Below are 23,789 nucleotides of genomic sequence, written 5' to 3' on the forward strand. Positions count from 1 at the left end.
TGTAAGTCAAAGAACATAATTTTATGTCTTTTCTTAAAATGCATGCAAAAAGGACAGAATACTCAAAATAACAATGACAGAACACCCTAACAGAATACTCTAAATGGCAAAATATGCTGAAAAGGGAATACAGTTACAGAATTCAATCATGTGAGAATGTGAGAACTCCTCTTAGCTAGAAGAACCTAAAAAGGGTGGACTAACAAGGAAGTTCAGGACAAAGGTTTCCTATAAATCCTGAAAATGTCAGTTAAATGATATAATTCTTATAGCTTTCAATAAAATGACATGGTTTTAGCACATCAATAAAAGCAAAGTCTTAAAGCTGAGACATACATTGTTATTAATGATATAATGAATTCACTGTAGAAGCTAAAGCTGACAGGGCCAGCCGGGATTTCAGGTTTTCCACAGCATGTCATCACTGTGACTGACTAGCAAAATGAAGGTGGCTGCTGGTGCCCTTTCTTGAAGTTGGGCCAATTAAACTCTGTAGCCTCTCACACTGGCAATGTTTACTGGCTAGCTCCTGAATAGTAAAGGTGCCAACTCAGATTTCTTCATCACTGACTTCCTTCACTTCTTGTCAAGTCTATCAACTATTCCCAGCTTCTCAAATGTTTCTGGAAGTAGTTTTCTACAGATGACCATTCCCTACCAATTTTACAGAATCAAAAATATTTAGGACTAAAAGGAATAAAGATTTAGTCTGGTGATTTACAACCATGGCACTGCTGCACTGATATCACATGATCAGTTGTGAGCTGTGTCACAAATAACTGTAACTTTCCCGTCTCCTCCCCGTTTTTAATTGAAAGGAAGCTCACATAACATAGAGTTAACCATTTAAAGTATTAAATTCAGTGGCGTTTAGTACATGCACAATATTACACAACCACCACCTCATAACTGTAACTTTAATTTTAATAGGTGCATAGTTAAGATTATCCCTTTAATGAGTCACCCTCATTACTAATGAATAAGTCACCCTCACTTATATTCAATATTGCATTTCTGAGAGGTTGATAAATGGATAGAGATAAATTTGCAAGCTTAGCATTTCTAATAACTGGCCAGTCAGAATACCTTGCCAACTGGCTGAAGATCACTGTGCATCTCATCCCATAAATATATTCATCATTTATACATTCATTCATTCAGCTTCTCTTCTGTGCCTATGCCCTCAAAACTTTAAACTGATAGAGACAGACTTACTGACAGCTTCAGTACCGGGCTACAACTGTGGCCTATAAAAATATAGTCAAAGGAGGGTATGGCCATCTATGCCTGGCGATAGAAGAACTGCTTACAGAAGGATTCACTAAGGAGGAGAAGGCTGAGTTAGTTCTTAAAGTATAACCAGTAACAAAAGGAAGGCAAGTTAAGAAGAACATGAGGAGAAGGCCCTCTAGAAAGGGGAAAGAAACTTAGTGAGCCATGTCCAGCTAGACTATAGAGTATTATCATACTACGAGGAAAAACATATTAAGTTTTTATATGCAAGGAACTCTTGTAAGCATTTTACATTATAACCACAGAGTCACACTAAGAGCTAAGTGCCATTCACATTAAATAGCTGAGATCTCTGAAGTACAGAGAAGTTAAGTAACTTGGCTACACAGCTGCTGAGAGGCTGGACTAGAATTCAAGCCCAGGCAGTCTAGCTTCAGAGTCCATCCTCTCTATCATGCTACAACCTATACCACAGTCTTCTTTTTCATCTTCTTCTTTTGAATAAAATTAATTGTTTAAGGTGGGTATTTTATGATGTAAACTACAATACGCCACAACACACTGAAAGTGAACAAATGACTTTAACAGTGAGTGGGCACCACTAAGAATCCCTTTGACCTTTCAGCAAATGAAAGCTCAAGTGACAAATCATATCAGAAGATCAGTAAAGCTTATTTTATTTCTTATTCTTTTAATTTTTTTTTTTTGAGACAGAGTCTTGCTCTGTCACCTAGGCTGGAGTGCAGTGGCATGACCTCAGCTCACTGCAACCTCTGCCTCCTGGGTTCAAGCGATTCTCGTGCCTCAGGCAGCTGAGTTGCTGGGATAACAAGCGTGCACCACTATTCCTGGCTAATTTTTGTATTTTTAGTAGTGATGGGGTTTCAATATGTTGGTCAGGCTGGTCTCGAACTCCTAGCCTCAAGTGATCCACCCACCTCAGCCTCCCAAAGTGCTGAGATTACAGACATGAGCCACTACACCCAGCTCTTATTCTTTTAGAATATAAAAATACATAAAAACATAAGCTCTCAGATTTTCCCATATCATCATTTTCCTGCAACCATCCCCTCTCACCCCAGCCCAGTTTATGCTTATCCCACTTTGGAGAACATATACTAGACAAGGAAGAAACAGGGTAGGGCTTTAAGAAGGTGAGTAATAGCAATAGATATGCATTTTTTTTGTTTGGGAGTTTGTTTTTTTGTTTTGTTTCATACAAGGTATTGCTCTGTCACTCAGGCTGGAGTGTAACGGCACTATCACAGCTCACTGCAGCCTCAACCTACTGGGTCCAATCAATTCTCCCACCTCAGCCTCCCGCATAGCTGAGATTATAGGTGTGCACCAGTGAACCTGGCTAATTTTTGTTTTTTTGGTAGAGATGAGGTTTTGCCATGTTCCCTAGGCTAGATGTGTGTTTTTTTAAATAATTATTTGGAAGGATTAGAGGGGGAAAAAAGAGGCCAGAAAAAGAAAATTCATTAGGATGACATTTGCAATAAATCCAGCAAGTGATAATAATGAGGCACTAACTATAACAGTGGGGAGTCAAATGTGAAAGATTAAGTGACTCCCCCAAGGCCAAGAGTCAAGAGATCCGCCAGAACCAAAACCTGGGTCTCTTGGTTGCACTGATCTGGGAATGGAGTATAGAATGGATTTGAAGAAAGACTACTATCATGAAATTTCTAAGACTTCTCTGTATAACTACTTTTGTCCACAATACTTATTTTTAAAGTCTGATTTTATACGATTAAATAAACTATGGCCCAAAATGAATAATATAATAATACCAACTAGCACAGCATTCTGGCAAGTAACTAAGTAATTTAGTATAGGCATATTAAAATGTAAGACTTAGCCTTATAATACAGAAACAAACTACTCCATCATAGAGAAAGCGTAGGGACTTGAAATACTTCTTTTGTAAAAGTAATAAGCTATTCTAAGACACAAATCTACAGGACATAATCCTCACAAATGAGCTTCCAAACAAGGCTTTTAAATGGAACTCCATCCGAGAAATCATTTGAGAAGCCAGATTCACATTTCATTAATGTGACAAGTATAACAAGATAAATATATCATATGACTCTCAAATGACATAATTAATGTAGCTTATGTCAACATTTTCCTGTTAATGGTCTTTTATTATGTGTGAACAGTAAAATAACATTAGATAAGCAATGAAAAAATCCAATCAGCAGCAGCTTTCCTGAAGGTTTTGACTACAGTCTTATTTACACAGTGTTATCTGATACTAATCCTTGGATCTTAAACAGTAGAAATAGCTTCAGAATTATAAACAAACATGTTCCTATGAGATGAGCATTTTAATTACTATCATTTCTGCAAATATAAGATAAAAATGTGATGCATGATATAGTCTCTTGACTAAAGGTAAAAACGGGAAAGTATATTTTTCCAGGCCAATAAGGTTATATGAATAAAAGAATCATGACACTGGATGGGGTACCTGGTTGACAGAGCCTGGTACTATGTTTTAACCATGACTTTCACTGAGATTTTGCCGAGAGTGTGATTTCCCCCTCCCTACTATTGTCTACAAAAGATTAGAAATGAGTGACAAAATATTCTGGTATTCTTTAACAATCCACTACAGTCTGCATCTATCAATCAACTGAAATATAAGAAAGCCTAAAAATATAGATTTTAAAAATATTTCTGATTTACTTTTATAACAAATAAGTATATATTGAGCAACTATATTATCCTTGGCACCAAAAAAAGAGTTGTAAAATATGGTTCCTGAACTCAAGGAGTTTTAAGTGTAATGAGGAGGCAAGATATATACACAAATAGAGATATATGCACAAGGAGACCAAAAGATTACAACCAACAAAAGACAATCCACTTACAGAGGCACAGACTCTAAATGCTCCAAGAATTCAGAGGTGGGTAAAATCACTATGTTTTTTTTTTTCTCAAGAGGAAAGAGGAATGGGAAGAAGAGCACCTTGGTGCTAGTATCTAGAAGTGACGGAGCAAAGCTGTGGCTAACTTTCATTTATTGGGATCATCTCAGCTTTATCTTTCTTGGATAAAAATCCCTGGTCAGAAAAATTCCCAAGTATAATGGTAAATAACACACGTTTTGAAGTAAATAAGGCCTGGTCCAATCCTAGCTGTGATCCTACCAGGCTATGTGACTGGGTAAGTCACTTCACCCCTCTAAACCTCAGTTTGCTTATCTGTAAAATGCAAATTATAACACCTACCACCTCACTGGATAAGAATTAAATAAATACATATAGAGCAATTAAAGATGACTAGCATAGAACAAGTGCTTTTAAAATTATAGCTGTTTATTTGTATGATATTAAATGCCATTCTTACCATGACAAGATTGGGTTAACTGCTCAGAATCTTGCTTTTTTATTTTAAACCACTTTTTTGTGGTATGATTGACACAGAAAAAGCTGTACACTTTTTTTTTTTTTAAACAGTTTCGTTCTTGTTGCCCAGGCTGCAGTGCAATGGCGTGATCTCAGCTCACTGCAACCTCCGCCTCCCAGATTCAAGCGATTCTCCTGTCTCCTCCTGAGTAGCTGGGATTACAGGCGCCGTCACTACGCCTGGCTAACTTTTTGTATGTTTAGTAGAGACGGGGTTTCACCATGCTGGCCAGGCTGGTCTCGAACTCCTGACCCCAGGTGATCCGCTCACCTCGGCCTCCCAAAGTGCCAGGATTACAGGCATGAGCCATCACGCCCAACCAGCTGTACACATTTAATTTATACAATTGAATGAATTTGGACATATAAGTATATACTTGTGAATCTTGCTTTTTAGGGCAATTACATGGCTCTTGGTGGGAGACCTATTGTACTCTAGAAGACTGGGACCTAAGGTCCTCATTGACACTGGGGGCAGAACATGATTAATTTTGTTCTGACAGTTTCTTTGTGAAAAGGTTGCAAACCCTAACTGAATATTACAGACTCACACCTTTAAAAAGCTTGTTTTAGTATTTAGATTAATCCAGCAGGTAAGCAGAGAAAAGAGAGGAGAGAGCTCCCGTTCAATCATATACCCCAGCTGCATGCTCCGTTAGAAACAAAGAAATCTAGAATCTATAATCACTCTCTTACAGTGAGCCTAGGATTTAGAAAAGCCAAAACTAGTAGTGACTGACAGGACACCATGATAGCAAGCTACCACAAATGCTGCTTGGGGCAGCACTCTTTGGATGATCTTCCTAGCTTTGTTAAAATCACATCAATGCAGTATCACTTTTCATCTGTAGGGTAAATGGTTTTTATGAAATTGTTTGGTAAAACACATGGCATGTGACTGTACCACTACAAATGTGTTAGCAGACCGAGCCAGAAACCATAGCAATGATCTGATCATGTGAGTATTCTGGCAAGAGTAAGAAATTAAATCTAATCTTTGTAAAGACTTACTGGTGCCCTACCAGAGTTGGATATCTAATCTCTTCCAAGGGAGCTCCTATTTCCAATGTAGAAGAAACAAGAATTGTTGTCAAGCTACCACCAAATAAGCATATGGTATTTGATGGCTCAGCTTATTTTTTAATCTTCTATGAACTCTGAAGAATTGTATCTGGATCTTTACAACATGATGATATGAGATTATGAATACAGTGAATAAATACAACCTTCTGGTACAGCAATTTAAGCATCACAGAGTGAGTAAATACTGCAGAGTGAATCCTAACACTTGAAACAGAATCTTCCAGAGTCCAGAAATCCACCTGACTGCCAAGAATAATACTTCCGTGGTTCAAGCAATACCAGTACCCAGAGGGGTTTCCACAGACATAACCACATGAGTTACTGCATATTGGGTAAAATAGAAAAAGCAGACGTTTATGAATGTAGAGTTTGCAGACATCTTAAAACTACTCATAAACATGCAATTACAAATATAGAAGAAATGGGGGACTTTAGGAATACGCAGCATCTGTTTAAATTGCTTAATTACATGGTTTCTTCTATGAGTTTTCCTCGTTCTGTCTGTATTGGGGTTGGAGGTGGGGGTGGGGAATATATGGGTCTCTCAACCAAAGTGAATGGAATCAATCTCACTGAAAGAAGCTCTGTGATGAGAACTATTATAATATATGAGAGACTCTTGACTTCAGGATGAAGTAGAAAAGACACAGGGTCAGAGGACAAAATCCCATCAATTAGATATCAAAGAAAACCTTTCAATTCACCAGGCTATGCTGAGGCAGGGTTTGTTAGATTCTCTAGCAATAAAACAAATGCACAATATCTTCTCATGCACCTCACACATGATTTCTATTTCAGTTCTGATATAAAACACGGTATCACACATCGTGCCACAAAGAAAAGAGTCAGTTTAGCTAGTTCAAGTAAAAACCAGGCAGCTGCTAACAGAGACAGGTCAAGGCTGGGGAGGACCACAGTACATTCAGTTTGCTATGTTTTCCTTCAGAAGAATGTCAATAAAAACCACGGCCAAATGAGGTATTTGAAGTTTAAAAAAAAAAAAAAAAAGTCCTGTTATGCAGTGAACAACCGGGTTCACCTAACAGTTAGGGGCAGTCAGACAAGTTGGCAAAAAGGAGCCCTAGCCAAATGTACAGCGGCCAACAACTTGAAGAAAGCTGTCTTTCTCCCTCGACGTCCTAGGGTAGGGACCAGTCCCACATTTAGAAACGTTATTTCTGGGACCAATAGCAATTTATTTTGATAGAACCGCTGGATTTTTTTTTCTTGAGTTCTCAACAAAGGAGCCATATTAGGAAATAATCTCGCAAAAAGCAAAGTGCCCCCTCCCCCTTTTCCCCATGATCGATTCACACACGCTGGTGCACGCTGACACGCACAGACACACGCCCGTGCACAATGGCCAGTGCAGGCAATCGCACGGGCCCGCGAGGCCTCAGGAGCCCCGCAGGCTGAAGGCCCGGCTATGGCCAGCCCCAGGCGCTCAGGCAGGAGGCTCCTCGGCCCGCCGCCCCGGAACCAGCTGCTGGGCTGGTGTGCTGGGGCTGCTCGCCCCCCAGCGGGGCCCTGGGGAAACGGCTGCCAGCGGCTCAGAGCCTTTTAACCCCTTGAGGAAATAGGTGTTATAACACCACCTGCGGGGCCTGTGTCACGGGTGCAGCCTCAAATCCACTCCCGCCCCACGCCCCGCCATGGGGCAACACCTAGTAGGTCTTGGCTGGCTCCTGCAAAGCTAATCGTGTCGCTGTCTGCACAGGACTTCTAAAGCAAATGGGTGTTTCCGAGCTGTCACCCCTGGGGGTCCAGGCATATCACGAAGGGAAAACTTAGAGGGCAGTGGATGCAGACCAGATTTGGTAACTCGTCCCTAAGGGACTGATGCAAGTCCCAAAGGGACCAGGGCTGTTTGGACCAGCTGGCCCAGCAAACTACGGAAGGGGTGGAGAGACCTGAAGGTAACCGCCCCGTGTCACCCTTCCCCGGGTCGGGCTTTGGGGCCCCGTCCCCTCTCCAGGACACTTACCTTCTTCCGGGGCTGCCATTTCATCATATTTGTAAAGCCGATACGTGGAACATCAAGATGTTGGCTGGGGGCTGGGGGCAGATGCAGGGCAGCGACGACTGCAAGTCATGCTGCCTCCCTCCCACCCCCTAATTCTTTCCCATATTCACTGCGAAGGGAAAAGCCCCAGGAGAGTCCAGTCTTTTCGCCTTCAGTTCAGTGAAAAGTATCCCCAAACCACGAACACACTTCCCACCAGGCTAGGAAGTCCCAGCAGCCACCGGCGTACTCCTGCCAGAGCGGGGCATTTTCCCGGCCGGCGCCTGCAAAAGGAGCCTGCAGCAGGGGGTCTCCAAGCTGGCTGCAGAGGCCCTCCCTCAGAGAAGAGACTGAGAACGCGAGCTGCTACAGAATCCCAGCCGGGCTTCTGCCATCCAAACCCCTTTTGGTGAATTCTCCTCTTCTCAAAAAAGATTAGACAAGCAATCAAACCCTCACGCGCAGCCTGGAGCAATTCCCACAATTCTGGGTGTATTTCTCGTTTGTAAAATTTAGCAAAGAAAATTCCAAAGATCTGTAATCAGAGCTTCTTTACGCTGTTTTCGCTTCCTTCTTGGATAACTTGGGAAAAGGATCTGCCCTTCTCGAAATGCCTACCTTCCCTGAACACTGTAAATAGGAAAACTTGGTTTGTGTGTTTAGATTTTTTTTTTTAATTCCCAAGAACCTTAGTGGGGAAAGGCTGGAAGGAAATCCTGCAAGATCCCAACTCCACAGCTCAGTCTGCACTAATGACTTCCTTCCCTTCAGTGCGAGCACAGCCAGCCCAGCTCCAGCCACACAGAGCAAACGGTTTCTGGGTCTTAGTGCCACGACATCTGCTCCAACACAAAAAGTAAAGCATGCAGTTTCAGAGGCACCCAACGGCTCCTAAGGAATCAAAGCCAAAAACACCTAAGTGGTCAGGAAATCATTTCAAAAGACATACTTAGACTTGTAAGGCAGTTATATCTAGAGAAAAAAAAGGAAAAGGAAAGTACTCTAGGCCAAAATCTTAATTTCTGATTTGAAGAAAAAAGATATGAAGTATCTGACAGAATAAAATATTTTAATCAAGAATTTTACCCCCAATGAACTTTAATAGATTCCATTTCCTTCTCTAAATTTAGCACTAATTTCATTACTATAAAAAATATTTCTATGGGGATTGAGTTTCATTCATCCTCTGTGAAATTATTCCATCCTATTTAAGGAGATACATCTACAAATATAAAAATATTATATAATTCTACTATTTATCATCCAACATGTCTATCAACTAAACCACCATAAAGCTGTTTTGATAGCTGGGAATATAACAGGTAAACTACTAGAATACCAACTGATATGCATAGTAATAGTAACTGATGTACCAATGTTCCAACAATGTTTAACTTATTACCCTCAGACTTCTGTATGCATTCCCAGAATTGGCTAATGTGGGAGATTATATGCAGATTGATCACTAACTATATCAGTATAAGTAAGTCATTAAAACACCCAAAACAATTAGTTAACTCAAAGGGACTGCTTTTGAGTTCTTTTCCAAGCCTGAGAATCTGAAATTCAATAGAGGGCATTATCTTTATAATAATGATATTAACAATTTTAGCTGAATGAACAGGTACTATTTATTGAGCCACTAGTCTATGCTAGAACCTATGCCTATATTCATTATCTCACAGCCCTGCAAGGAAGGTCTTATAGTTCCATTTTCCAGACACTGAGATTCAGAGTGCTCATTTACTCAACCAAGACCACACATGTAGAGCATAGTAGGGCTAGAATTCAGACCCACAATGACCCTACTAGAGCTTATGCCTTTTCTAGGACATGCCTCATAGCTACATGCGAACTTCTCGTCTCAAAAAACTTACTAAGTACTACTGACTTAAGCACCTATTATTTCGCTGCCAGTCCCTGTTCCAAGTACTAGAAATATGAGTAAGATGTTGTCCCTGCTCTTGAGAAGATTACATAACTGCAGGCGGCAGTCACAAGTAACTCCAATACTTTGTATATGTTTGACATATCAAAATCATTCTGGACAACTTTACTTGGATATGCTACTAGCACAGAAAGCTAAATAAATTTTAAACCAAATTCATCAATCTACTCCAAAATCGGCTTCTTTTCCCAACTTTCCTTTCTCTATCTACAACACCATTATTATTCCAGGATCACAAACTAAAACCTAGACATCATTCCTTATGTGTAATCTATCACCAAGTCCTCTCTTTTTTCTTAGACATCGCAAATTCCTACTGCTGACATCTGAAGCCAGAGCCTCACAAAACAAACATACATTAAGTACCAACTAGATACAAAGCATCACATAGGATAGAAAGGTATAAGACTAAGTCCTTATGCTGGAGAAAGTTACAAAGAAGTTAGGACAGAACCAAAAACCTATAAGAAGACAACCAGGCACTCACTGTTTAGTCAGTTGAGCAACAAATGAATTAGGTGGTCAATAATTTCAGGTTCTCCAGGAATTACCAAGGATAAATCATCAAAAACTGGGATGGTCAAGGAAGATTTCACGAAGAAACTTGAAGTAAAAATTCAGAGGAGACACAGCTTAGTCTGGAGCCAAAAGCCAAGGTTCTTACCATGGACTGTAATGCCCTTCAAGATCTGGACCCCTCCACCTTTCTGAGCTCACCTTTTACCCTTTTCCTATTCCCTTACTCAGCACCTGCCATACTGCCCTCTCACTGTCCCCAGAACATGCCAACCATACGCTTGTGCTCTTTGCCTGGATTACTCTTCCTCCAGATGCCCTCTTGGCTGCCTCCCTAAGTCCCTTCAGGAGTCTATTCAGATATCATATAGAAAGGCTGTCTCTCACAATCTCACCTAAGATAATACACACTATGACTCTCACGCTGTTCCTTTCTACCCTACTTACCCTGTTACATTTTCCTTCATAGCCCTGATGACATATATATATCTATATACACACACACACACACACACACACACACACACACACACATATGTATTTCTAAAATGTTCATTCACAGCACAAGAACATAAATTCCAAGGGAGCAGGGACTTGACTGTTATAATACCAACACCCAGTGAACAGTGTCTGACACACAGCAGGCAATCAATCAATATTTGTTGAATAAAACAATAAAAGAAATAGAAAAAAGATAATGAAGAGAATAGTGTCAGCAAAGGAGGCAGACATATTTAAGATGTGTTCAAAATACAAAATAAAAATACCGAGCCGGTATCTAAAATACAAGTATGGGAATGTTAGAGGCAGGGACTTTGTCTTGTTCAACTTTGTAATCCCTACTGCCTAGAACAGTACCTGGAACAGACACTGGAACAAATACTCAATATTTTTAAGGCAAAAGAATGAATGGGGTGTGGGGGTGGGAGGATGGAGAATGAATAGTGAATAAATTCCATTCCATTCCATATAAAGATACTTTGGCAAGGTATGTTGGAACCAAATGGCTGGGAACGCTGACTGTAAGGCGATATAGTTTGAATGTTTATCCCCTCCAAATCTCATGTTGAAATATAATCCCCAATGTTGGAGGTGGGGCCTGGTGGGAGGTTCGGGTCATGGGGCTGGATCCCTCATGAATGGTTTGGTGCTGTCCTCACTCGGAGTTCACTTGAGATCTGGTTGTTTAAAACAGTGTAGCACCCCACCACCTCCCCCCATCTTGTTCCCGCTCTTGCCATGTGATGCACCATCTCCCCTTTTGCCTTGGGCCATGATTGTAAACTTCCTGAGGCCCTCACCAGAAGCAGATGTTGGTACCATGCTTCCTGTATAGCCTGCAGAACCATAAGCCAATTAAACCTCTTCTCTTTATAAATTACCCAGTCTCAGGTAATTTACAGCAATAAACAGTCCTGTATAGCAATGAAAAACAGACTAACAGATAAGGCAAAGAAATTTGGACTTTATCCTGTAGGATGCAGAGCACTGAAGCTATAAACAGTAGGAAAAGGGTAGAGTTGAAACTGCATTTTTAAGCAATATTAACTATGATTTTATAGAGCTGTTTTTTCTGAAAACTCTGTGCCTGATTAAAATGCTTATTATGACCACTTGACAGAAAACAAAACTGAAGTTCAGAGGACCTAAGTAACCTGTGCAATGCCACGGAGCCAGTCAATGGCAACAGAAGAGCTAGAATCCAGGGTTCTTTCTTATAAACCACTGCCTGGGTGATGGGGCTAGGAACCTACAATTGCTTTAAGAGTTAAGAGAGACGTTTCTACTTTCTTTACTTCTGACTTGCTATATAACAAAAGTTTTCAGAAAGGGAAGGCAAGTAACATAAATAAGTGAAACAGAGACAGGTTAAAAAAAAGGGAATTGTGAGGATTGTAAATCTAAAGATAACATGAATCATGTTAAAAGGGGCAACTGCTAAGCAACTCAATTGATGTCCTTTAGAAATATCAATTCAGCAATATCAGATCCTCTAAATTTTCATGAGAAGCTAAAAATTTCCTAATTTTTAACTGTTTGCTCAAAAATTCTAAAGCATCCTAACAGGCCAAACAAAACATGCCTATAGGGCTAAATTCCATCTGCAAGTCCTAATTTGTGACTGCTGATTTAAACCACTCAAGGCTTCGGTTTCTCATACGTAAATTAAGAGACCCAGTAGTTCCTAATCTGTTGGGGTGGTTTTTCTGAACGCATCTGTGAATCCATATGCATACCACACACGGTCTGTAGACTGAAGTCTCAGTCTTAGGCTCAGATGTTGCTGGACTTAATAAAGTTATTTAAACTGGGGGTGGGAATACAGAATCTGAGAACAGTAAACTGTATCAACAAGGGACAAAATATATTTATGTTTCTGTAGAAATAATTAATCTAAAACTTCAAAGTGATACAAGGCTTTAAACTGGTTTTCAATTTTTTAGGTATATTTCCTTTGGGTCGCTTATTTGTGATCTGTATAGCACTTCTTTCCCTGCTGTCTGGCTTTCGTTTAATAGGTACCACTCGACAGAGGACTATTACCTAAAGCCTTTAAATACCCACACCATCTTAAATCACCGTATTTTTTCTTCTTTCTTTCTTTCGCTTAATCCAAACTGAACCTGTATTTACACCTGAAATATTTACAGAATTACTATTGTATCAATATTTTTTCATTAGGAATGATTTATATAGAGCTACTAAGCCAGCATAGTTCAGAATGTTAAAATTTAACATTATTTTTCAAAGATCCAGCATCAAACAGTAATTACACGTTTTCCCAGGTCTGTAGGTATTTTTATGTCCCCTTCATTTTTTAACATAGCACTTTGCAGATCACTTCTCTAAATGCAAATACTGAAGAACAGTCAATTAAAATAGTATTTTACTAAATAACCACTTCCCTATTCAAATCCGAACAAAACGAAGAAAGAGAAAATGAAGAAAACACACCTTTTTCCATTGTAAATTTCTTCAAGATTTCCTAAGGAATGATGTATCTGACATTGATCAAAGGGTAAATGACTGAAAAGGCTAGCCTCATACTTATTTATATTTATTGTGTTTTAGGAGTAGAAATTTGAAAAATTTGTTCAAATTTTGAACCAATTCAAAATGTGTTCAAAAATTAACATATTTGAAAAATATGTTAATTTTCCTACAGACCTCTAAATTATGTTCAAGTATCTAAGGAGGTGTTAGGAAAATAAAGGGACAAAGGTAGAAGTGTATCTGACACCAAAAAAATCTTGCCTCATTAGTGACATTTCACACAGTTGGGTAATCCGAGAATCTCAAGGCTTCACTTTGCTAGAAAAGAAATTTAAAAAACTGTTGCAGGAAGAATTCTGCCACACAGCCCATGTGATGCAGGACCATGCTCCCATTCCCCTAGCAGAAAACTGCTACAGATCACTCCACAACATTCAAAGCAGATCACCTCTGACCTTACCCATCTTACTTCCTTCCACTATCAGGCAGCTCCAGACAGGCTAAAGTTCCACCCTCTAAATTCAACACATTTACTGAGTACTCGTTATGTACAAGGGAGTGTTGTAGACACTGTGAGAAAACAAAAATGAACCAGATGATTTTGCCCTTGAGGAGGCAGGAGTCTGGTGGAGGTCAAAAGAGAAGACAGGTACACAACTAATAAAAATAATAATAACAATAGCAGCTAACACTGACTGATCTTGCTATTTATCTGACTCTTAAGAGCCCAACTCTTAGCCCAAGCTAAGTGCTAGAAGAACGGGAATAATTAGTGGCATATTCTCTCATTAAGTCTAAGGAAGCCCTAAAGAGTAATTAGGTCTGACTGTAGTAACTGAGAACGGTTTCACAGGAGAGGTGGCACAGTATTCTCTCAACAAGCAGGGAACACAGCATGAGCCAAATCATGGAGGTATAAAAGTGTGAGCTACATTAGCAAGCATCTAATAGATCTGAAATCTATAATGCAAGCCAAGCTGTAATGACCTGTGGAAGGCTGTGAATGCTATTCTCTTAACGGTACAATAATAGCTATCATTTATTGAGTATGTGCCAAGCATTGAAATATTTTAACATTTTTTATTTCATTCAAATAACATCTTCCTAACACTCTTATGTAGAGGAACTATTATTATGCCCATTTTATAGGAGAGGAAGCTAAGGCTAAAGAATTAAGCAAATTCTCAACGTATCATGGCTAGAAAGTAGAAGAAAGGAAATTCAAGTCAGTCAGATCCAAAGCCTTGCTTTTCACTTCTGACTTAGAATACAATGATTAGCCAGAACAAGATTTTAATTAAGGTATTGACAAATCTATCTGAGTTTTATGCTGATAATTCTGCAAGTATTGTGGAGGATAGAAAGAATAGGAAAACAACAAAGACAGGAAGGCCAAATAAGTTTCTGTTGCAACAGAACAATAAGGAATGAAGAGGCCTTGAATTAGGGCAGCAGAAAACAGAAAAAGGACCTTTCTGAGAGACATTTCACAAGTCAAACAGGTCCTAAGAGCCTGTTTCATGAAAGGAACCAAGAAGGATTTAAAGGTGATCCCCAAGTGTTTCACCATCAGTTAGAAAAAGAGACACTCCACTAATTGAAGTATAGATCACAGAAAACAATGTTGGATACTGAATTCTGTTTAAGACTTGTAGGATCTAAGGTACTTAGAGGCACAGGGATGTGAAGTTAAGTAGGTGGAGGTATGATCTACAGTTAAGGATATATATAGATGTAGATATTGATATAGATATCGATAAATAGAGCTATAAAGAGATGGGGGTCATTGACATGATGATGATGACATATATATATAAAGCCTTAGGTTAAAAAAATTCTTCCAGTGATGAAGTCTGGAGCAAGAAGAATTTTAAAAGGAGAGAAAAAGAGAGATCATAAAATTGAGTCTTGAGCAATACCATACTTCTAAACACAACCGACTTCACTGCTCAGATGGAATGTGAGACTTAACCAGTTTCCTGAGGCAGCAATTTTTATTTGGCCAATAATGCCTGGTTCAAACCCTAGATCCACCACTTACTAGCTGTGTGCTCTTTTGTTACTTAATTTTCCTGTACCTCAATTTCTAACTCTGTACATGGATATAATAATAACACCTACCTATGATTTTTGAGATTAAATTATATATGTAATTATCCACACACAAGCACACACACAATATATCCCATACATATGATAATCCTATATGTTTAGTATTGTTACTCTACTTGTTTTATTGCGCTAACTCTGAACTTTTTTCCTCTTTCATCATCACACCATGGACTTTTTACAAATTATAAGGGCTGCAAAGTACCAGAAATAATGCTCATGTGTTTCAGTGGTATAATCATTTTTCTAATGGGACTTCTGTTTCTGTCTACGACACAACAACTGGGACTAGGCTTACTCTCCTAACATAACTAAAAAACTGGATAAAATAAAGGAAAAATACTGCTTTCCAAATGTTTCAGACAATAGGCAGCACGGTACTATGAACCTTAAGACAAGCAAAACGAATGACATAAGCCCTATGATCACTCTGGCTTTCTGCTTGGAGGCACTTTCCAGACTACAGGGCAGGAAAGGGATCCCAAACAGAGCACGAGGATCTTGCTGAGCTGAGAAAACAGAGATCAGTGTTTAAGGAGGATAAAGTAGCTAGAACATTCATAGTACAGAATTGGAGCAGGCTACGCAGACATGGAGCTCCAGAAATCAGCACAGGAGTCCTCTTAAGTTTTGGCTGAACACTAAGTTGCCAAAATATGGTGAAACTCCACAAGGCAAACTTGGAGCCATAAGCTGAACAACTGCCAGAGCTCATCAGGACTGCAAGACTTCCAAGTGTCAACCAGACAGAGTGACGGGATATCATTGAATACCTGGGACATTCAGTAGAGACCTCAGAAAGGTCATGTCTTCGCAGAAGGGGTAAACTAGCCCAGACTAAAGTGTACTCTTAACTCACTCTAACAAAGCTTACAAACCAATCTTAAAAAGTGCAACACTCTTTGAAGGAAAACAACAAAATCCAGCACTCAATGAAAATGTCCAGCATTCAGTCATTTTCCAGTGATGCTTATGAGAGAACACAGGTGTTAGCCTGAAAATACAGTAAGTCTTCACTTAATGTCATAGATAGGTTTTTGGAACTACAACTTTAAGGAGAACAACATACAGCAGGTCCTCAAATAACATCTTTTATTCAACATCATTTTTATAATGTTAACGAAAAACAGAAATTTGTTTCATTATACATTAGTTCACTAAAAGTCACAGTTTCCATGAACCTATCAACAATATTAAGTGAGGATTTACCGTACTTACTTGTTATCTCTTTGGCAGGCAGTTAGTCTTCATCATAACAATGCTATGACTATGTTATAAATTTTCTTATATAAATCAGGTTAATGGTTTGTAATACCTTTGGCTACAATCTTTTCTCTACCAGGTAGCCACAGCTATAGTGCATGTGTAATTTTGCTATTAAATAATTAACTGGGGGAAATTTCAGTATGTCATACTTAATTAAAACTTATCCGGAATAGATTCAGTGGTCACATATTTGGGCCAGAATATACAGCTTTGAAGTTATTAACTTTCCCAAAGAAACCCTGAGTATTCAGTGGTAGTGACTGTGTGTATATGTGTGTGTGTGTGTGTGTGTGTGTGTGTGTGTGTTTTAAATATGTACATTTCATTAAAGAAAGATGCTTGAAGTGGGGGCTTATTGACTTGTGTAACCAAAAGAGGCTGGCCAGGCACGGTGGCTCACGCCTGTAATCCCAGCACTTTGGGAGGCCAAGGCGGGTAGATCACAAGGTCAGGAGATCCAGACCACCCTGGCTAACATGGTGAAACCCGTCTCTACTAAAAATACAAAAAAATTAGCTGGGCGTGGTGGCATGCACCTGTAGTCCCAGCTACTCAGGAGGCTGAGGTAGGAGAATCGCTTGAACCCAGGAGGCAGAGGTTGCAATGAGCCGAGATTGTGCCACTGCACTCCAGCCTGGGCAACAGAGCAAGATTCCATCTCAAAAAAAAAAAAAAAAAGAGGCTGTATTTCTCTGGCTATGGTGAAAGAGACATAGGGAAAGTGGGTCTTTTCTTAATCCTCGAGGAGAAAACAGATCATGGGAAAAGAAAGTCAATAAGGATAAAATATTCTTGAAGTGCATCTGGAGGCCCTCTAATGACTTGTTGCTTAACTCTATACTTATGAATTCATAAGCAATCAAGTGCATTATATTCACAGAGCTAAAATATGGACGTGGCATGAGAGAATAACCATAGTCATTTTGTGGGGGAATGGGATGGGGGTGGTTAGGGAGGTACTTTTTACAGTTGTTAAAATGCCTAGCATCAGAATTGCCATACTCTGTTTTGGGGAACTTCCCGATTATCTGAGTCATGGTGGAATATAAAGAATATCTCATGACAGCAACCAAAAAGTTCAGATAATTACTTTCCCCTACCATCTGAGTTAGGATGAAGACACAATACCTAGCCCCAGTTCTTTACCAGAACATTGAATGTAAAGCAAGTGACACGAGGAATAGTGGCAAAGAGAACTTGCTCTGGAAGTAGCCACAGCAACATACAGTTTCTAGGGTCATCAGTGCCAGAGGATCTCATGGGGTATCCTATATCCAGTTCCAACAGTGATGACTCAAGTTCTGGTAGCCAGGGTACAACAGTTGCTGTATACAGTTATGGATGACATCCAGGTACCTGTTTTCCCTTGGATTCTGTCCATTATCTAAACCTGATTTGCCAGCCACCTTAATGATTCTATGAGCCACCCAAAATCTTTTCAATAAAGTCTCCTTTCAACAAAAACAGTCACAGTTGCTTTCTGTTACTTGTAACTCAGAACTCTGACTGACTAGCAAGACACATTAGATTTTGTTCATATTAAAACACAAATTTTTCTTGCATGAACATATCCACAGGTCTTCTGCCCTCTATTCTGTCTATAATTATTCCTCAAAGACCTCAGCCAGTCTCAAACCGCTAACTACCATCTCTTAATTCATGACTCCCATATTTATGCCTCAAAAACCCACTTCTCTACTGAGCTCCAGACTTGTAACTGCCTACCCAACATCTCCTCTAAGATGTCTAACACACATCTCAGACTTACACAGCCAACAAATCTGGTCCTTCTTCAATTTTATTTTATCTCAGTTAATGGCATCTCTATTCATCCAGAAGCTCAAGCCAAAAACTTTATAGTCCCCTTTGATTCCTCTCCTTTCCTGGCCTCAACATCCAGTCCACTAACAAGTCCTCAGCTCTCACCCAACAAAATCTAATCCAAATCTTGCCACTTTATCATCATCTCTACCCTTTCTCTTTAGCAACAGATGCCATCAACATCATCTGGTCTACTACAATATCTTCCGCTCTGCCTCTTGTGACCCAGTCTCTTAGCGTAGCCAGAATGATCTTTCTATAAATTGGGTTGTACATTTCCCCCTGCTTAAGATCCGTTTAAGGCTTCCGTTTGCACAAAATATAAAATCCAAAGGCTTTAACATGGCCTACAAGGTCATACATGATCTAGCCTCTACTTTTCACCCTCATTTTTTTACCATACCTTCCCTTAACTGTGCTGCAGCTATACCTGCCTTCTTATGCTTCCTTTATGACCTTGTTAATTGCAGTTATGTCTACCTGGAATATTCTTCCTGAGGGATAGGTATTTCCTTTTCCACATTCAAGTTTCCTGTCAAATAGCAAGTTCCCAGAGAGGCTATCCCTGACCAAAATTAACCCGCCCCCCCACTCCAAATGATTACATACCCTATTACTTTAGTTTGTGTTCTTCAAACCACTTATTACAATTGGAAATTACATTATTTCTCATTTAACCTCTGTGCATCCAATAGCTTATAAGCTCTATGTAGTGCTATCTGCATTTGTTATCCAATCCTTAAAACATTTCCTAGCATATTAGGTACTCATTAAATATTTATTAAACAAATAAATAAATATAATGTTGGTTATATGATAAAACTAAATATATAGAATTTCCTTTTGCAATAAAATGTTCAGCATGGCATTTATTCACTTGTCAAGGGATGCCTATAAATACCTTCATTCTTGAAAAATATACTCTCCCAAGTAATACAAAAAGAGGTCATTGCCCTTAAGACAGTTTTACACCCAGGAGTAAGTCAAAAGATACTTAACTGAAAGAAATATGTTTCTGAAAAGTAAGCAGTAATTATTCTGGAAATAATTATTGCCCAATAATGTCTTTTATTGCAAGAACTCCAATAGTATCACTTTCTGTCTTCATTTACACTGATGAGAATCTTGTATAATCCAAAGATGGGTAGATAAAATGATCTTTAGATAGTTTAACAAATAAATTTAACACACTTTGAAATTTTTAGACGAAGTACAAATCACTTGTCAAAAGTACAATCTTATTTGTCAAAACATGAAAATGAAAAAAGAGACGACACAGAAATAACAAGCTCAGAGCTGCCAAACTGACAGGCAGTCTTAAGTGAGATAGTCAAAACATACATATGCTAATTTTTAAAGTGCTGTCTATCTGGCCACCCATATGAAAACATGAGAAAGCTTTTTCTTCGTATTTCAAAAGTACATAAATGGGTCAGAGAGTGGACACTCTGATTACCACATTAAGCAAGAGAAATTAAGAGCATAAAGAATTTTCCATTTAAGTTCTGAGTGCACATATAAGAAAACTATTAACTGAATTTCATGGGAAGTAATTCAGAAGATCCAACCCCCACAAAAATATTCACACCACCTATAACATCTAACACAATCACTGGCAGTGTTCTGGGTATAGAACACAGTGCAAGAGATAACTTTCCATGTTAGCAGCTGAGGTTAGGTACATATCATAAATGGCAAAAATCATGCTTCCAAAACACTACTGAAATTGAGTTAAAGATTTAAATAAAATGTCCAGATATTATTTCTAATTATTTTCCTTCTTCATTTAATATAATAAAAGGTTTTCTTATTAACATTTCTCCTAAGCAGTCCTCCCTCTTGCAACACTACTGATTCTAAACAAAAGAGCATCATGGCCAGGCGTGGTGACTCTTGCCTGTAATCCCAGCACTTTGGGATGCCGAGGTGGGTGGATCACCTGAGGTCGGGAGTTCAAGACCAGCCTGGCCAACATAGTGAAATTCCATCTCCCTAAAAATACAAAAATTGGCCAGGCATGGCCTGTGCATGCCTGTAATCCTAGCTACTTGGAAGGCTGAGGCAGGAGAATCACTTGAACCCAGGAGGCAGAGGCTGCAGTGAGACAAGATTGCACCACTGCACTCAAGCCTGGGTGACAAAGTGAGACTCTTTCCCAAAAAAAAAAAAAAAAAAAATAGCATTTCTTTGAAATGTTCCCTTCATTAGGCTGATGAATTTGCCATCATATCTACACTTACGTCTCACCCACTTTCTAAGATGTGGAATTCAATCTAGTGATACAACTAACTTTCTGCTCAAATTTGCTTTGTAAAGAATGCTGGACCAAGTATGCTGGGTCATACCTGTAATCCCAGCACTTTGGGAGGCAGAGGTGGGGGGATCACGAGGTCAGGAGTTGGAGACCAGCATGGCCAACAGAGTGAAACCCCGTCTCTACTAAAAATACAATAAATTAGCTGGGTGTGGTGGTGGGCACCTGTAATCCCAGCTACTCGGGAGGCTGAGGCAGGAGAATCACTTGAACCTGGGAGGTGGAGGTTGCAGTGAGCCGAGACTGCACCACTACACTCCAGCCTGGGCGACAGTGCGAGACTCTGTCTCAGAACAACAACAACAAAAAAAATGCTGGTATTTCTAGATTTGGATTCTGATATTCCGCCACTAAAAAAGAATGTGGCCATGTATAATCCGATCCCATTTACATAAAATGTCCAGAATAGGCAAATCCATAAATACAGAAAGTAGATTAGTGGTCACTGGGGGATGGAGGCAATGAGGAGTGACTGTTAATGGATAAGGGGCTTCTTCTAGGGGGAGATAAAGATGTTCTAGAATTAGATAATGGTGATGGTTGCATAATTTTGTAAAAATACAAAAAAAGTGAATTGTAACTAAAATATACAAATATTATTCTTAATTATTATCCTTCTTTATTCAAAAGGGTGTATGTGGTCAGCTTTCCCCAATTCCTCCCCAAAAAAAGGTTAATGTATAATTCTCTCTACTTAAAACTTTTTCTCTCATAATTTTTTTTTCTTTGAGACGAAGTCTCACTCTGACTCCAGTTTGGAGTGCAGTGGCATGATCTCAGCTCACTGCAACGTCCACCCCCGGGATTCAAGCGATTCTCCTGCCTCAGCCTCCTGAGTAGCTGGGATTACAGGCGCATGCCACCATGCCCAGCTAATTTTTGTATTTTTAGTAGAGAAGGGGTTTGACGATGTTGGCCAGGATGGTCTCAATCTCTTGACCTCGTGATCCGCCCACCTCGGCCTCACAAAGTGCTGGGATTACAGGCGTAAGCCACCGCACCCAGCCCATAAATTTTTAAAATATGTGTCATGAGCTACCACTTGTCCTCCATACTAGACAACAAAAATAAACAACTAGCAAACTAATGTCAGCATAAAAAGTTGAGAAAACAATCTTAGTTGAATGGTTTATTTATGGGCATGTACTGATGCTATGAATTTATTATAAGTAAGACCACACAATACATTTCTATAATTATCATTGTCTGTAGCTCATTTGTAAGACAAAATAAAATATGTCAGTATTTCACAGCACTCTATTCAGAACACCACGGCTCTTACAGTGTCTTGTTTAGATACATCTGAGCCAATGAAATGGAACAAAGCTAATTAGGCCGAGTAAGATGAAACTAATCTTTTTCTTAATAACAGTATGTGTTACACTAACCTAATATATCTCAGCTATGACCATGAACTGTTTAAAAAACATCAACAACCAGTGCACAACCCTTTTCTCAATACCCTCAACCCAGGCCAAAAAAAGTAGGTGCAAAGGTTGTTTCATATAATCCTCAACAATTTTAGCACCACCACTTCAAAGATAAAATTTTAAAGTCTAATCTTAAAATACAACGACAATCCTATGTGTTAAAATCAGTTCCAACCTACAAGAAACTTAAAAAGAAAACCTCTGCTTTATGAAGCACGGTCATAGCTCATTGACAAGTAACAGTCACAACTTTTACACTGTATCTGAAAATCCCAAACCCATGTTGTTTATAGCAATTTCTAGCTTATCATAGTTATTTTTATGACTATGAAATTTAAAGTCTCACCTAATAATCAAATCAAAGAGTATCATACTGCTTTAATTATTGGTTTTTTAAAATTATCCTTTATTATGTGGTAGGATTAATCCCCTCTATCATTAGCTTTATTTTTTCAAAATAATCTTTCATATTTTTATCTATTCATTCTGCCACATAAATTTCAAATTAATCATGTCAACTTCCAAGAAAAATGTGATTTGATATTCTTATTAACATCGTATTGTCCAAAAATAGTCTTGGGCAGAATATATGTCCATTTATTCAATTCCCTTTTATAACTCTAAATGAAGTTTCGCCGTTTTCATTATCTAAGATTATACATGGTTTTTATTTAATTATTTTTAAGTAATTTTTGCATATTATAAATGTGTATCTTTTTTCCATTTTATTTTCTAACTTAGAACGCTAAGTGAAATGCTGCTTATTTTATGGAACTCTTATTTTTTCTAAAATCTCAGTCAACTTATTTGGATTTACTAGGTATAAAATATGTTTGCTGTGTTTTTACCTTAATTTGATATGAAAATCTGTTTTAAAGTTTGACTTCAAAAAGCTTAGAGTACAACCCAAAATAATAACAAAATACATTTAAATGAATATGAGAGCAACATCTGAGGATTTCTAGAGATACAAAAAAAAAAAAAACAAATAAAGTAATAAATTCATCCAAACAGAAGTTCAAAACTTAAGAAAGTATATTTTACCTTGAAGGTAGTATGTACTTCATTTCAAATTTATATCTACAAACCACTCTGAAATGGGTCAATTTGAAAAATCCCAAATGTATCTAAGCCTATTTTTCAATAACTTCCTAGATAATCTCTCCTGAAATAGAAGTTCTTACACAAATCAGAATGTGGTAAAGATAAAAACATCTAAGATATGTTCCTGAATATGAGGCCTAATCTTTTTAAAATTGGTTTCTGAAAGGTAATATAAAAATATTTACCAAAATAGGCCGGGCGCGGTGGCTCATGCCTGTAATCCCAGCACTTTGGGAGGCCGAGGTGGGTGGATCACGAGGTCAGGAGATTGAGACCATCCTGGCTAACACGGTGAAACCCTGTCTCTACTAAAAATACAAAAAATTAGCTGGGCGTGGTGGCGGGCGCCTGTAGTCCCAGCTACTCGGGAGGCTGAGACAGGAGAATGGCTTGAATCTGGGAGGCAGAGCTTGCAGTGAGCCGAGATCACGCCACTGCACTCCAGCCTGGGCGACAGAGCGAGACTCCATCTCAAAAAAAAAAAAAAAAATTTACCAAAATAATAATACCAATACCAATGTGCTCTAGTTTTATCAGATCATGAATGCAT

General features: G+C 38.8%; 1 protein-coding gene across 6 annotated transcripts in view; it reads right to left on the bottom strand.

Moving 5' to 3' along the window:
- Positions 1-23,789, bottom strand: part of TTC28 (tetratricopeptide repeat domain 28) — a 741,686-nt gene that overhangs the window by 486,300 nt on the left and 231,597 nt on the right. For 2 of the 6 annotated variants that reach the window (XM_063723012.1, XM_054543703.2), the window contains exon 1: positions 7,720-8,758. The exons of the other annotated variants lie outside the window; for them this stretch is intronic. In XM_063723012.1, coding sequence (XP_063579082.1) covers positions 7,720-7,746 — 27 coding nt within the window. In that variant the 5' untranslated portion in view covers positions 7,747-8,758. Of the gene's footprint in view, positions 1-7,719; positions 8,759-23,789 lie in introns of those variants that run through there. 6 annotated transcript variants of the gene reach the window in all.

Source organism: Pongo abelii, chromosome 23 (genome assembly GCF_028885655.2).
Source record: "Pongo abelii isolate AG06213 chromosome 23, NHGRI_mPonAbe1-v2.0_pri, whole genome shotgun sequence".
Lineage (NCBI taxonomy): Eukaryota > Metazoa > Chordata > Mammalia > Primates > Hominidae > Pongo > Pongo abelii.